Genomic DNA, 15746 nt, shown 5'->3' with positions numbered 1-15746 from the left:
CCTTTGGGGGACAATGACACTTAGGAATTCTTATAGACCACTAGAAGATACCTGTCTGTCTGTCATTATCTCTGTGTTCTGTTCTGCTTGCCTATGCAAGATCCTTATTTTGCAAGTGGATCTCTGTGTATATGCCTCCAAGTGTGTCTTCTTCTGTGTTAGGACCTGTGTGCATCAGTGCATGGGCCCTGTTTTGTGTCTCTGTATGTCTCTGTGCAGGTTCATCCCTCTGTACCAAGAACATGAGAAATATAATGAAGGTGAAATCCTTATGCTGCCAAGTTAAAGAGCGCTGGAAATGTGGCTGGAACTCTGATAGCTCAGACTAGAGCTGTGCAGAGTGCACAGACTGGGAATACGGGGATCACATCAAACAGCCTTGCAGGTGCACTTTCAGGTCTTCAAATATTGCCCCACTCCATTTGCTCTCCATTTACATCACGCAGATGCTGGGAAGGGAGACCTAGCAGTGGGGTTGCAGAGGTGTTACCAGTCAGAGGACAGCTGAATGTGGGAAATGTGTTTTCCAGCTAAGTACCTTGTCTGAAAGAGCTCTGCCACTCACCATCAGGTCACCCTGATGAACGCCAGCTAAGACTCACCAAACACCACCTCCCTTTCCCCTGCACTCATCTGTCAGGAGGGGTTGGGGAGCAGAGTGCCCAAGTGGGAGGTTTAGGAGGTGCTGAGGGTAACCAGAGGGATGAATCATGCACACTCCTGGTATCCTGTTGGCTCAGGGTTTGTGATCTGGCTGTGGCCATGCTTAGTACCAATGGGCTCCCGGGAGCATGCAGCTCCACCAAGACATAAGGAGATGAGCATTTGCCTATGCCCTCCATGGAGGGCACTGGTGCACAAGAAGAGCACCTCTCAAAGGGCAGGGGTGGCGGAGGTCCTGATGGGAGCTGGCCAAGGCATGCCACCCATAGCCCACATAGTCTTAAAACATGCTCTGTACCAACATGCCTATGAACAACTCAAGGGAGGTAAAGGAAAGAAGGGAGCCCTTTGTCACCACTCTAGGAACAAAGGCCGGTCTGTCAGACCGAGAGTAATACTGACCCAACCAGCATCAGCTGCTGTTGTTTCTTCCGTCACGCTGACAATGCACAGTTGCAGGGTTTCTTTCCCTGTGAGGAGAATGGGATTTAGTGATACCATAAGTTAGTCAAACAGCAGCCAAGACACCAATTCAAGTCCCGTTCAATGGATGCAGCGTTTGCTTTGTGTTGTTTTTCTCTCACTTCCTCTATTTTGCACTAAGACTAATTTCCTCTCTCTCTTTCTCTGCAACACGAGCACCACTAACACGCACACACTTTCACTCCTCTTGCTTCCATTTACCTCCTGTTTTGGAGGAAGCAGCTGTGCATTTGTATTGGTAGGGAGGTCAAATGTTTTTGCCAACACAGCCCTCAGAGAAGCAATGAATGTTAACCACTAAAATCAGCATTGGTATGCACCAGCGGCGTCACGTCCACCCAAATGAGTGGGACGGACAGTGCAACTTGCTCTTTCAGGCTGCCTTTGCTGGGGTCTTGGGTAGACACTGGATTGGGGTCTTTCTTACTGTAGGTTTCCTCTGGGTTTGGGAGGGAGGCCACAGCTGGCCCCTCCTGGGGGCTGGTCTCTGGGCAGGGAACACAGGCAAGGAAGCAAGGCTGTGACATTGGATGCTGGACATCATTGAATGGGTCTTGAGCGACATAGCTTGGCTGCTGGCTGATGACCTTCTGTTGGTCAGGAGGAAGGCATGCAGTCTGGCTAGATTTTGCCTCCGTCTGCAAGCCACTTGCTTAACTGCTCCATGTTGCTACACATTCCTGTAAAATCAGGACAGTTCTGGCTGACTATCTGAAGTGCTAGAGATTGGCCACAGATAGAGAGACCAGCTGGTATGTATTCAGGTTGAGCTGGGAAACCTCTCAAGGATCTCCCTGGTGTGTCTTGTTCATGTATTCAAGGGTAAACCAATGTCCAGACATAAGCCAGGAAAAAATCTTTGTTCTGGTCAGGTAAGGAGGAATTGTGGGGATGTGATTTGGTCCCCCAGGATTTCACCTGGCAGATCTAGTCCTGCTGTTGCAAGGAGCTGGGAACTGGCAGTCCTGTGGCTTACAGGCTTTTGTATTGCACGATTTCCATCAGTTATAACTGTTGGGAAGCATTTCTTGGGACAAAGAAGGGATAGAGTTTGCATGTAATAAACAGAAAGGCACCTCCTTATTGACCACAGGCAGGGCCCTGTCCTGCAGATAAACACCTGAATTATTGAGTAATCTCTGATGATCACACAGTGTCAGACATACTGAGAAAACATCGGAGCAGAAGGATGAAGCACTTAAAGCTCCACTGGAGCTCCGGGGCTGTGAGAAGCAGCAGAGGAAGGTCCAAGACTGTTTCACTCCGTGCCTGCACAAGGTTCAAGGAAATAAAAAGGCCTCGAGAAATAGTCCTAGTTCTTACACCAGCTGGTTCTGATGTGCTTGATAGGTTTGGTAGTTTTAGGGGAGGAGAAAGGAAAAGAGGAGCATAGCCAACTCCCTTTGGAGGCGACCAGCCCGTGGCTGGAACTGAAAACAAGAAGGACTGCTGGAGAGCCAGAACTAATCCCGGCTGTGCCAAGCAACACAGTGCATCCCCTCCAAAAACATGGCTGTGACTGGGCGAACAGGGTCCTGAAACTGTTTGTAGAGCTGGGAATCTACAGCACTGCAGGAAGGGGAGCTAGGACCTGCAGGGCAAGGTGTGTGGGTGAAGGATGACTGCACAGAGACCTGCGGGCCCTAGGCAAGCCATGCAAGCCATGAAAATGTGAACATGGCTGGATATAGCTGATATCTGATGCTGTGATATGATAATGCGTGAACCTGGCTACAGTTCAGCGGGTCTGTGGTAGAGCCCTCTGCACAGAAGAGATTCAGACTGGTGGCTGCTGGTGCCTGTCATCATCAATACAACGGAGGAATGGACAAAATGGAAAATGATCCTGCTTATTTTGAAAAAGACACAAAGAAGGGCCTAAACTGGCTCAGAAACTTGCCACAGAGCTCATCTCCTACATACCCTGCTATCACAGTTTCAAGAACACTTCCACTGCAAAGCGCTGCAGAGCAACTGGCAATAGGTGAGTATAGTGTCGTGTGTGTAAATATAGACACAGATTACAGAGATACATGTATGGCTGTGTATTCATGTGTATGTTTGTACATGTATGGGTGTATACACACATACACAGGCAACGTACATACAGCACGCATATTATATATGTTGTAAGATATATGTTACAATAGAACACTTAATGAAGAGCATGTTTTTGCCTCCTGACATCACCTTCAACAGAAACCTGAAGAGAAAGACCCTGCTTCCCAAGACATGGGGGATTTGAAACAGTACAAAGAGACAAGGAAGATGAAACAACACCCTCCACGATCTAAAGTTAGGGAGCAGGAAAGTGCTGCTACAGCAGAACAAGATCCTTGAGCCCCACAGGGGCTGAAGGCTGAAACACCCAGCTGAGAAAAATGTCTGCTCCTGGTGGCAATTGCTAATGTCCTGGAGGAACACTGCAAGTCTGAACAATGCCAGCGGGTGCTGCAGCAGCTCTCAGGCATCGCTGGCCAGGTGGGTTGTTCTGGCTGTTTGTAGTGAACAAATGAACTCTGCTGCCGTTCTCCCATTTTGATCTGAAAAGGAAGATGCGGGACTGGGCACGATACCTGCCAGATATAGCCTTGGTGGTTCGGGCAAGCTGCAGTGCAAGTTGTGCCACACAGAAAAAGGCAGATCTCTTGCAAGGAGTGCAAGGCAGCCCCAGGACTAGCGACAGCCCCAGAGGGACATGCTCAGTGCCTCGGGGTGAGAGCACCGCAAAAGGGGAGCCCCTGGGGTGCGTAGCTGAGGGCAGAAAACCCCGGGGTAGGTTGAAGCCAGCGCTGCCTGGCCAAAATAAACCTGCTCCTTGTTGCCTAATCTGTGAGGATCCATCGGAGGGAATCCTGAAAAAGCCTCAAGCTGTTGTACACAGTGGGTGAAGGGCCATGTACAAGAGCAGCACCTTGCTTGTATTAACAGTACCACCGTGGTTACCCTAAGCAAGGTTGTGCTTTGGTCACCATTATCACCAGGGTGTGGTCACTTACTGGAAAACTTTCTCACCCTGCGGCACAGAATCTAAAGGGAAGGAGTTGGACTGCATCCCCAGCTCCCCTGGCTTCGGCACACATAACCGAGCTCCCCAAATATTGCTTTAGCAGAGAGTTGGACACAGAGCAGAACAAGGAGGGTGTCTATCTCGCACGGCATGCTGACATGAAGCCCAGTTTCATGTAGTTCAGCATAAAGCATAAAGCAGCAAAAGCATCCTTGAGATTTGGCCAAAATCCACTCGGAGGAGCTTCAGGTGCCACTTCTGCTGGGAGGTCAGGCTGGCGTGTGTAAGGTCAGATTCCTGTCAGAGGCGGCTCCGTTGGCTGCAAGTTGATCCCCACATTAAACCTGAAGTGGTGGTGGGCAGCTAGCGCACCTCCACCTTGGCTGGCTCCGTCAAGACCACGAGCACAGTGTCCTCATGGCAACTATCAAGTTGGGAACATCCTCGAGCATGGGGATGGCTTTCCTCAGCGGGGAGAGCGGACAGGGGCATTCTCCTGCCATGGAGAGTCGGGGGTCTGGACTGAAGCACAGACTCTCCCTGCTGCCATGCCCATCCCTGATGGCAGCCCTGCTCTGGCTGCACCCTCCTGCCCCAGCTCTGAGCCTGCATGCTGGCCATGCTGGCCCCACAAGTTAAAGTCAGCTTGACCATCAGGGAAAGATCAAAGAGTGTGTTTGATCTTAAAGAGAAGGGGGAGTGAGTCTGGGTTGTTTGTGGAAGAAGAGGTCAGACTGGACCAGGAGGGTGGAGGAGGGATCTGGTCTGAGGTTCCTCACCTTCATGCAACTCAAGGTGGGTCAGAGCTGTAAATGTGCAGGACAGGAAAGAGGTTAAGTGAAGAAGAACGGAAAAGGTAAAGCCACAAATACCCCCATATGAAGGCCGGGAAGGGAACATTCTGCTTAGCTGCCTAGGACAGAGGTTTATGATTTTTTCCTATGCAGTTCAGTGGTGTTATCCACTGTGAAAAATCATTGGCCGTGGAGATATCTGATAAGAACAGAGCTGGCATCAGTTGGGAGAACAAAATGTCAAGAATGCATCAGACTGCACCCCCACTTTTACCATTGGGCTGGGAACAGCATGTTGCTTGCCCTTATCTCTAATTTTCCTGCCGGCCTAGCTTCTTTACTGCCTCCTAATGAGTGCAAATACGATGTTCTGAGATTTGATCTTCTCCTAAGAACCCCTTCTCCTCCTACATCTCACCCCCCCATCCTGTGTTCCCTAATGCATAGCCTTGGCTTGTGATGGGAAGTTTAGGGAGCTGGGAATGATGTGAGTACAGAGGAATACCTCCAGTTTGGCTAGCTCTGTACTCCTAGGCCAAGGGTGACATAGTTTTCCCCACAGAGCAGCAGAAGTTGCCATTTATAGCAAAATCTGTCTGCTCCCAAGTGCTTTACAATGAAGGAAAGCAAAAATCCCCTTTCTCACTTTTTTTGGTGAGAAAGGGGATACGAGTTGTGGGGTGCTGAACAGCCTCAGCCTACACCACAACTGTCCAGGGTGCACTGGAGATGTCCCACCAGCTGTCAGGGACAGGCACCAAGAAGAGGAACAGCTTCAAGGGGAACCAGTGGGCTGAGGTGGGACACACCGTGCACTTCCTTAACGTGGCTGCTGCGGGGCTCAAGGGCTTTTCTTCTCCTGCCTGTGCCACATCCCCTTCCAACAAACCTACCCCTCTGACTGTGCCCTCCTGGGAGCGTGCGACTCCCGCCTCATCTCTGTAGGACCCCAACACATAGGGGTTGTGTCCCCACCATACTCGGTGAGTGCAGAAACTCATCCCATGGACATGTGAAGATCTATTTGTCTAACAGTAACAGAACATGTGGCATCTGAGGACACTTTTGTCCTTCAGCAAAGTGGGACAGGCCTCATTAGGGTTGAATTACAGCTGTTAGCCCAAAATTCAGAGAGGGACTGACATCCCTTTGCATGCTCAAGGTTTGATAGGAGTCAAGCTGTGAAAGAAAAGGATTTTCTGTACCCCTTCCCTCCTCAAGCTTCACTCTAGCAGGGTGCCTTTCTCAAACCTGGCCTGGGAGGCTTTGCTTCCCCCCATCCCTTGTGAGCTCTCACATACTTATGGCCCCACAAGGCACATCCTAAGCAGCTCCCCAGGGCTGCTGGCAATTCAGTTAATTTCTGTGAAAACTTGGGCAAAATACCTACCTGTCCCTGTGGTTTTGAGCAGAGGGTGCAAGCCCTGTCCCTGGGGGCTGCTGCACCCTTCCCAGGCTGCTGCTGGAGGGTATCCAGAGCCAACTCTCTGCTCTCCTTTAGGGCACGGCTGGGATGCTGAGCTGCTGGGGGTCAAGCCCCACTGATACCCTGGGAGGGACAAGCCCATTCAAGCCTGAAAGGTGGTCAGGCAAAAGTGTATTAATGTAGCTGTATTTATACAGCTTTATCTGTATTTTATACATCTGTAGCTATAGGACTTCTGTGGTCATGTATTTAAACAACTAGATCTTGCCTGAGTGTTCAGGTGTTAATATTCCACTGATGTGAGTGAAGACAGGGCAATCCTTAAGGATAATATGAACAGAGAAGTCCTCTTATAGCATGGTTGTTACATACCACATATGTTTTGGGGAGGTGGGTTCATACGTGTTGGCTGAGGATCCAGCAACCACGTGCATGCAGTAGTGTGAGCGGAGAGCTTCACACGAGGGGCTAACTCGAGGAGGAGGAACAGAGAGGAGGAAGAGATGATTAGTGCTTCTTCCAAATTTGGTAGTAATTTGGGGATTTCACACAACCTCAGTGATAAAATGAAACTGGCTATGTCATGAGAGCGTGAAAAGGGACCCTGCTGACATCAGTACAAGTTCCTTGATGCCAGTAATGACACATGGGGGTTTAAAGATGTTGATGAGTTCAGACAGCTGATTGCAAAAACACACTGAAATCCAGAATGAAAAAGAGGAAGGCTCAGATAAACTGTAGCTATCTGTTTCCAGAGGAGGTAGTGAGGATCCTGCCTTGACTGCTCTATCTGTGACCAGAAGAGATCTTGCCCAGCAGATCCTAAGGGTGCTCATCCCAATATTAAGTTTTCTTTCCTGCCATACCCTCATATTTCCACGTGACCACCCTGTTTCCACCAGGTTGCGCTGGATGCCCACACCCCTGGTCTACTGTAAAATGAGAAGACTTTGCTTGAAGCCTGCAAGTGGTGTCTGTTGCTTTGGGAGCAATTCAGGCAAGATGGTAATTTTTCACCGAGGAGGAGAAAGATGATCACTCCGAAATATTCTTCTCTCCAAGGAAAAAATCTCTTAATTTCTATTTTAATCTCTCTAGGGATGAATCACCTCCTAAAAAACCTGGGAGAGCAGAGAATTAAGAGCATGTGGGTGACCACGTGTGAGAAAGAGGCGGCTGGGGACAACCATGTTTCAGACTGGCTGTTGCACTGATTTGCTTTTAGAAAGTATTTAAAAAAAAAAAAAAGGAACAGGAAAAAAGTGCCTGGATGATTAGCTGTAATTACAGCTGAAAACAACGGGGAAAATAGCCTAGCTGCTGAAAAGAAAATCCAACTGCCCGCTAAGCCTCTTCCCGCTCTCCTCTACCTGTGGGCCCAGCTTTGGGTGCTGGGGCAGCACCGAGCTGTGGAGAGACTCTTCCCAGCCATTTCAGGTTGTAGCTTGACGATGTGGTAAACCTGCCTGTAGGGCTCCTGTCATCAGATCAAACACACCCCCGCCATGCCATCCACAGGGCAGATGAGTATACACTTGTTGGTTCAAAATCTTTTGTGAATTTTTGAGACAGTAATTCTTGCACAGCCAGGCTTCATGCCTGTGCTGCTCTGTTTTTTTTCTGGATCAGGTGCTGCCTGTCCTCCCACATGTGGGATGAAGCCATGATGAGCACCATGCGATGCTCTAGCTCATTCGACAGAAATGCAGCCCTGTTACCGTGCCTCAGCCAGGCCAGATTTATAATGATGGGCAATGCAAGCAGGCATTGGTTAGATATAAATGATCTGACCCTCACCACCTAATACATTAAGTATTCAAAAAATATGTGGACGTGGCACTTCAGGACATGGTTTAGTGGGCATGGTGGTGTTGGGTTGATGGTTGGACTTGACGATCTTAAAGGTCTCTTCCAACCTTAATGATTCTGTGATTCTGTGATCTCACAAAATAGATGTGTGGATAGACAAGTTGGTGTTGTACTAATTAAGGGTTTCAGGAGGTTATCTGAAAGCCAGGTTTGCCAAGTGGCATCACTACTTCGCTGGGTCGTATGCCTGGGCAAGGATCCACAACCAGAAGATCCTTTGGCTGGTGCTGCTGCTGAGAAGTCGTGTGGAGCTGCATCCTCCACAGCGGTGCTTCTGTCAACTTCTTGGTCTTTTCCCCACCAGGCCCAGATCTGTTTACTTGTGAAACCTGAGGGTAGTAGCCTATGTCCAGCAGGTATGAAGACCAAGGTAAATAACCCTCAACAGAAACCACACTTGTTAGGGAGAGAACGCGTGTTAGATTTCATAATTCACCTTGGGACTCATTCACCGAAGGCTGCTCTGAGCCCATTAGTGCTGATGTCTATTTTTAAACCTGATTCCAGTCAGCTGTGGGTCCCAGTCCATGCACGTGACATGCTGTCAAGCATCCTTTTTTTTTTTCCCTTTAACATTTAAAAAACTACTGTGAATGTTTTCTGCTGGCTGTTCAACCTCCTCTCTGCAGCAGTACGGGGAGGAGCTGAGCTGCTCTGCTTGTGGAGAGGTTTCCCATTCCTCATGGCTGACGGTTTTCAAACCATCCCTCACTTTCTGGCTTGATTCTGCGCATCGGGGATCCAGTTTGGCAAGCGCACTGGACATGGGGATGCTGGCTGGGCGAGCCTCTGGGAGGTGACACCAACTTTCCCAGGCATGGGGACTGGAGTCCCGTGCTCCTTGGGAAGCACAGCTTTTTTCCAGCTATAGTAGGAAAGTTCTGCTGGCATTTCACTGGAGAGGTTTTTTAGTATCTCTCTCCTGATCAAATCTCCCCTCTGGGTTGTTTGAACTGGCTGTTTGCCTGACAGCAGCACAAGCCTCCCAGAGGCAGAGGGAATTTTTGTGTGTACTCTGCAGGAAATTTGAGTCCTTTTAAAGTGAAAGGAAACATAGAAATGCAAGATCCCTTTGCTGCTGTTACCAGAGCTGGGCAAACTGGCCCTATTTACTTTCCAGCCTTCCGAAGAGTCAGAAGGCTCAAAGGTTCATGCAGGTAAATATGTTACTGTGTTTGGGAAGCCAGATGAAAGAAGCAGGGAGACAGATGATCTCATGAGAGGAAAGATGAGTGTGATGAGAGGGACAGGGAGAGAAGTAAAACTTCCCATAGGTACAGACCCTCCACCTTTAGCAAAGTTCAGGGGTCCAGAGGCTCTTGGGGTGGCATGTGGAATAAGGGGGAAAGAGAGGGAGGAAGGCTGCAGAAGATGGAGAGAAGGAGAAGGAGAAGGAGAAGGAGAAGGAGGAGAAGGAGAAGGAGAAGGAGAAGGAGAAGGAGAAGGAGAAGGAGAAGGAGAAGGAGAAGGAGAAGGAGAAGGAGAGGAGACAGCAACATCTGAAGCAAGTGCAGGCAGGGTCTGAGCAAGCCTGCAGCAGGGAGCTACGGGAGAGCACAGAAGAGGCCCCAAAGGCCCTGCACTGTTCGGGAGCTGGTGGAGTATGGAGCTGTGAGTGGGCACTATGGGAGGTCCCTGGGAGGTGTGTTCAAAGCCAGGCTCTGGGGGAGCCTATCCAAAAGACTTTACTGAGTATGTTTGTTTATACATGTCTACCTAATTGGGGTTAATCTGCTTTGTGTTTTGGCTAATCAGCTGGTTCAGAGGCCTAATAGGTTAGAGGGGGTGTTTTGCCCTCCTCCTGTTTTCAGGCTGTGGAGTCAGGGGAAGGCGACCGCTGTGGAGGGGCTCAGAGCTGCCTGCTGTCAGGTCTGGAAGAAAAGTGCTTTATCCCTTGAGGAACGGTGCTGGGGAGCCGGTTCCCAGGAGGGACTAGTGCCTTTCTTCTCACTAATTGTCTCATGAAAACGAAGGATTACCGGGGAGAAAACCCACCTCAGCTAGAGCCTGGCACTGAGAGGTAACTGCTTTGTAGGGATCTGCTGAGGCTCCCAAATCCTGGTGGGCACCATCCCCGGCTGTTCCCAAGCCCTGCCCTCACTCTTCTGCCTCGGGGCCCCACCTCAAGCAAAGCAGATGCGTGGGTCGGGCACACACCTCTACTGTCCCTCTGTCCCCTGTGAACTTTGTGTTCTGGGCACCCTTCTGCACCCATCTGCTCAGTGGCTGTTGCTATTTCAGGTCTCTCTGCTGGCTGGGAGGAGATGAGTCATGGGCATCTCATGCCAAGTCTTCCTTGTCACTTTGGGTTGAAAAAGATGCTGTTGCCATCAGAAGCACACTCTGCCCTCTGAGGATGGACATCAGGACGATGAGCTCAGCAATGTGTCAAGAGCCATTTGTGCAAAGGGGAAGCTTCTGTAAATGCTGCCCCTCCTGCCAGACCTGTGGGTGAAGTGCTTTTTTGTGGGGGCTGTGACGTAGCCATGGGACATGCCACCAGTGGCTGTTCTACCACCTTGGACCTCCTGAGCTCAAGGCTTGCCAAGCAGATGTTTGCTCTAACACCTTTGTGCTTGCAAGGTCAAGGATGGGTCTGACCCCTTCAATGTGCCACACAAGAGGTGGTTTCTAAACCTGTCCCTAAAAAAGCCTTCGTTCCTCTAGAAAACTACTGCAATGCTCATCCCGCAAGTCTCGCAGAGGAGACAACGTGTAGAGTGTCTCAGAAAGCTCCCAGGTCCTAGGAGGGGAACAGAAGGGCACCCAGAGCCTTATTCAGGGCTCATAAGTTGCATGAAAAGGAGCAGAACAAAACCTGGGCTGTCTTCAGGGCCTCTTGCATGCTCTGTCCCCGGCAAGGAGACAAAACCACAGGCAAAACAACACTGGCGGTGCGATGACACCCAGCCAACACCGGGTGTCTGGCGACAGACACTCAAGGTCCGGCGTTGTTTAATCACGGCAGATATGACAACCTTCCTGTTATTCAAAACCGTCCTTGCACCAGCTCGCCTCCAGCCGCCCCGGCCGTCCCGCAGCCCACGACTCAGCCCTGCCTCCCCTTCCCTGCCGGGGGCTGCAGAGGGACCCAGCAGGGACCGTCCGTGGCTTTGCCCCCCTGCCTGTGCATCGGCGTGGCGGGCTTCTGCATGCACACAACCTCTCCCAAAAAGGGCTGCCCTCTAAGCCTAACTCACTCATCCGGGCTGGGGAAGGAGCCTCTTGCCGAAGCCAAGGTCAGGGGAGCGGAGCAGCTCCAGCTTTTCCCCTGCACTGTTTGTGCGAGGCGCCTGCTGCTCATGCTTGGCCGGGCTGCCAAGCCCGCAGGGCAGCGATTAAACCTCCATGCCTGGCACCAGTGCAGCAAATTCAGGTGGTTTCCAGTTGGGCTTTTTCACCTCCCTTCAGCTGGCGAAGATGGAGCGTGCTGCTGCCACAGATGTGGCTACCCTGCGCCTCTGCGTGCTGTGGGGTTGCCAAGCTGGCTTCCCAAAAAAAGCAGGCGGGCTGCAAGGCTTGAGCCAGGCTTGGCAGGCGATGCCTCAGCCTGCAGACACGAGGGGCACGCAGCAGCTTTGTCAGGGGCGCATGGGAGAGGGGTGACTGGGCACCACCAGCGCCCCTGAAGACACCCGGAGGTGGGTGCTGAGCCCCTCCATCATGGGCTGCTGAGTCAAAGCCCCATCTCACCACCCGCCCACCTCTGCGTGGGGAGCCCAAGCGAAGTGGCAGCACCCTCCGGCCGGGAGGCTGTGCCACACCGCGCTCTGGCAGAGGCCAGCTGACGTTGCGTCCGCTGGTGCTCCAAGTCCAGCAGCAGGGGCAGAGGCGGAGAGCCGCTTGGTTCAGCCATGCCCATGGGCCAAGTGGTGGGGACGGTGCAGCCACAGCACTGCGCTCCCACCCCTGCAGGCCCTGCATGCCTGGATGCTGACTTGCTCTCTGCATCTGGATGGAACAGCAAGCACAATGCCCAGGTGCAGCCCGGGCTTATCACCTTCATGATCATAAGTCTAGCTGATGGTCCATGCCCGCTGCTCCAGCTAGGACCAGGCTCTGGCCAGGCCCAGCCCATCCACAGTAGACTCAACATCATGGCAGCAGCCATGCAGTCCCATGCAGTTGATGCTGGTACTATAACTGTGAGTGGAACAGAGCAGGTACTGTTACCATGGTGGTCTCAGCACTGCAAAAAATGCTGAAATGAACTTGTGTTCAAACAGCAGTTCCACTTCTGCACCATGATGGGAAGGAAGAGCTTTGCCTGCCCTTCTTCACAGAGTTTCATGACCTCTCAGGACTAGTACTCCAAAGTGGTATGAGGAGCATGTTCAGGTCAACCATTATAAAAACCTGTAACTTTTTTAGCCCAAACCTTATACTCCGCTTTTGGTGATGTTTAGTAATTTTAGTCTCTAATTACTATGTACTGCTTAGCTTGTAAATATTGACCAACATCTAGGGACAATATAAAACATTTTGTGTTGCCTTCACCACCACCCTGGGCCTGGGTACTCGCTTCTGAACTGTGTCCAGTTTTGGGCCCCTCACTACAAGGATGCTGAGGTGCTCGAGCGTGTCCAAAGAAGGGCAATGAAGCTGGTGAGGGGTCTAGAGAAGTCTGATGAGGAGCAGCTGAGGGAACTGGGGTTGTTCAGTCTGGAGGAGGCTGAGGGGAGACCTTATCACTCTTTACAACTACCTGAAAGGGGGTTGTTGCAACGTGGGTGTTGGTCTCTTCTCCCAAGTGACTAGCGATAGGACAAGAGGAAATGGCCTCAAGTTGCACCAGGGGAGGTTTAGATTGGATATTAGGAAAAATTTCTTCACCGAGAGAGTGGTCGAGCATTGGAACAGGCTGCCCAGGGAGGTGGTGGAGTCACCATCACTGGAAGTGTTCAAAAAACATGTAGATGTGGCGCTTTGGGACATGGTTTCTGGGGCATGGTGGTGTTGGGTTAACGGTTGGACTTGAAGGTCTTTTCCAACCTTAATGATTCTGTGATTCTGTCCCTAAGCATCAGAGTCCCATTTGCCTCAGTCACAACTCCATCGTCCCTTATCCAGGCAAGGATGTTAGAGTCACAGCAGATGTCCTTTAACATTAGCCAGTGCTTACTCCAGGCTTGGCTTCAGCATAGTTTTCTTTCGGGAGGTCACAACTAGACTGGTGAGTGACAGCACAAAATGCAAGAGATGCTCCCAGAGTGGTGTGAGATGTCCAGGTGAGACGTTACTCCTGATCAGCAAGCATAGCAAAGAAGCATTCCCGCAAGACATGGCTTGGACCTAGCTGCTAAGGGGCTTCAGCTACACTGCAGCACAAGGACATGTGAGCTTGCAGGGTGTGGGTTCAGCTCTGGCACAGGCGCTGAGAGGTATGGGACACCCATCCTCCCTGCCAATATTCAGAGCTCAGCTCAACAAGGCCCTCAGCAACCTGACCACACTTTGCAAATAGCTGTGCTTTGAGGAGGCAGCTGGACCATCAGGAGCCCCTCCTCACCCACATCTTTTAATTCTAGCAGGAAGCCGACTACTAAGGCTGTTCAAAGCTGAAATGCCAGGGGGAAGAAGAACAGGTTTTTGGGTGTGTTTTTTTTTTTTTTTTTTTGCATGCATCAGGCGAGCCACACTGATTTTGCAACTTCATTGCAGTGGGACTCTGAGGAACTCCCTTGGCATTTATCAAAAAGTTCACACAAGTGTCATGCCTGGGTGGAACAAATGTGTCATTTCTGCATTACTGCTTCATCATCATCAGATCCAGTAAAATTCATCCCAATTTCTTCCTTCCTCATCTCCCCTACCTGGCTAGGATCACCTCAAGCCCAGCTGCATCAGTCTGGCTGTTGGCCGACCCAACAGCACTGCCTTCCTCAAAAGTAGATGTAGGATCCTGCACCCATGCCCTCACCCCACTGCAGGCACAAGCCAGTACCAGGATGGGGCAAGTGCCCTGCTGGAACAAGCGCGTGCACGCGCAGAGGACACTAGGAAACTCTATCCCTCACTTGGCAAAGCAAGCAGGAAACTCCCTGTCAGAATTTTGAGAACAAGGCTGCTTGGGTCCAAGTGCCATTCTGTGGAAGCCTGTTCTCATTCTGAACCCAGTGAGCAAGTCACAGCCTCCTAAAGCAGGCCAGAGCAGACATCCAGCCACTGGCTCTTTGCTCCACTCAATGCTACATTTGTAGAACATAGCAAAGGTGCAGTTAGAGGCCAGTAAGTTTCCCCAGCTTTAGGCTTTGAAAATGCAATTGCTTGCAAGCAGTTTGAGACAGTAGGCCCTGAGATAGAGAGTGGGATGTGCCAGGGCTTTTAAGAACTGTGTATGCCATTGTCTCTGGGTCAAGCAGCTCTGCCTCCCTGCTACAAAAGTGGGAAGCCATGGCCTGACCCATGCTGTCACCACCACACCCTAAGCAGGGAAGGGTGGCTGCCCCAAATCAGTTTTTGCCTTGAAAAAAACATTCACCTAAGACCATGTGGGGGCATCCTCTTATAATCCATCTTTATTTGTAAAAATCCACATATAAAATCTTCAGTTTCCTTTTACAAAAACAAAAAGGCACATAAAACTACTCAAACTCTCATCCCCATGGACTGATGGTCAGACACTCCCCCACCCCAACCTCCCCCTTGCTTTCTCCTCCAGTCCATATTTCTTCATGTTTCCTTTAGTTTCAGCTCACTCCTGCCCAGGCACAGTTCTGCGCTTGCAAAGATGAAGTACGCACACAAGGGAGATGGTGGAGAGGTGGCATGGGCTGTGCGTGGAATGTTTTACAGGCGCTTTTTAGTAGTAGGTCTCTTTTTCCACCCAACCTAAAAGAAAAGGAGGGAGAAAAACAGAGTTTTAAGGTAGACCAGGTATGAGGTTCCTGAGAGCTCCTTTTAGGCTCTGAAAACTTGCACTGTAGCACCCGAGCTAGTAAGTGACCCATCACAATGGAAAAGTCTTGCCAATTTGTTGATTTGCTGCCGCTTTCAGGCCCTGTTCCAGCTTTTTGGAACTACCCGACCATTAATCAGTGTTTTCCTTCTATTTCAGTGCATTGGTACTTTCATATACTGTGGGAGAATGCAGGGAGAGGGTCAGAGAAAGTCCTTAATCTGAACTAAATGCACTGTTAACATTGAGGAAGGGAAAAACACAGCAAAATACACCCCTGCATAGTGCTTGGCACTTGGGGATCCCTGAAGCATGGCCAGAGCTTCTACAGAACTCAGCAGCATGAAGAGATGGGGAAGAAAACACACAGATTAGCAGTGTAATCTTACCACCAGGGTTGCGTCTGATAATGAGCTTTCTGACTTCATCATACAGGAATATAAGGAGTGAGTACGGGAAAGCACAGAACCACCAGGTTGGCCTGTTTGGGAGAGAAGACAGTGAGAACACAGGCAGCAGAGATGCTCTTTGACTAGCAGAGCTCCAACTTGATGACACAGAAGAGTGCAGGAAGGCTGGCATGTCCCAGCTTGCCAGTGTGCC

At 50.6% G+C, this 15746-nt stretch overlaps 1 protein-coding gene across 1 annotated transcript in view; it reads right to left on the bottom strand.

Moving 5' to 3' along the window:
* Window positions 1–14737: 14737 nt before the first annotated feature.
* Window positions 14738–15746, bottom strand: part of LOC104617469 (sodium/potassium-transporting ATPase subunit alpha-1) — a gene marked incomplete at its 5' end in the record, with an annotated part of 18273 nt that continues 17264 nt past the window's right edge. Inside the window, 2 exons of the mRNA XM_010282805.1 lie at window positions 14738–15076; window positions 15533–15624. Of these exons, the coding sequence (XP_010281107.1) occupies window positions 15048–15076; window positions 15533–15624 (121 nt within the window). The remainder of the gene's footprint in view (window positions 15077–15532; window positions 15625–15746) is intronic.

Source organism: Phaethon lepturus, unplaced genomic scaffold, assembly GCF_000687285.1.
Source record: "Phaethon lepturus isolate BGI_N335 unplaced genomic scaffold, ASM68728v1 scaffold6850, whole genome shotgun sequence".
Lineage (NCBI taxonomy): Eukaryota > Metazoa > Chordata > Aves > Phaethontiformes > Phaethontidae > Phaethon > Phaethon lepturus.
This window is presented reverse-complemented; position numbering and strand designations above follow the sequence as displayed.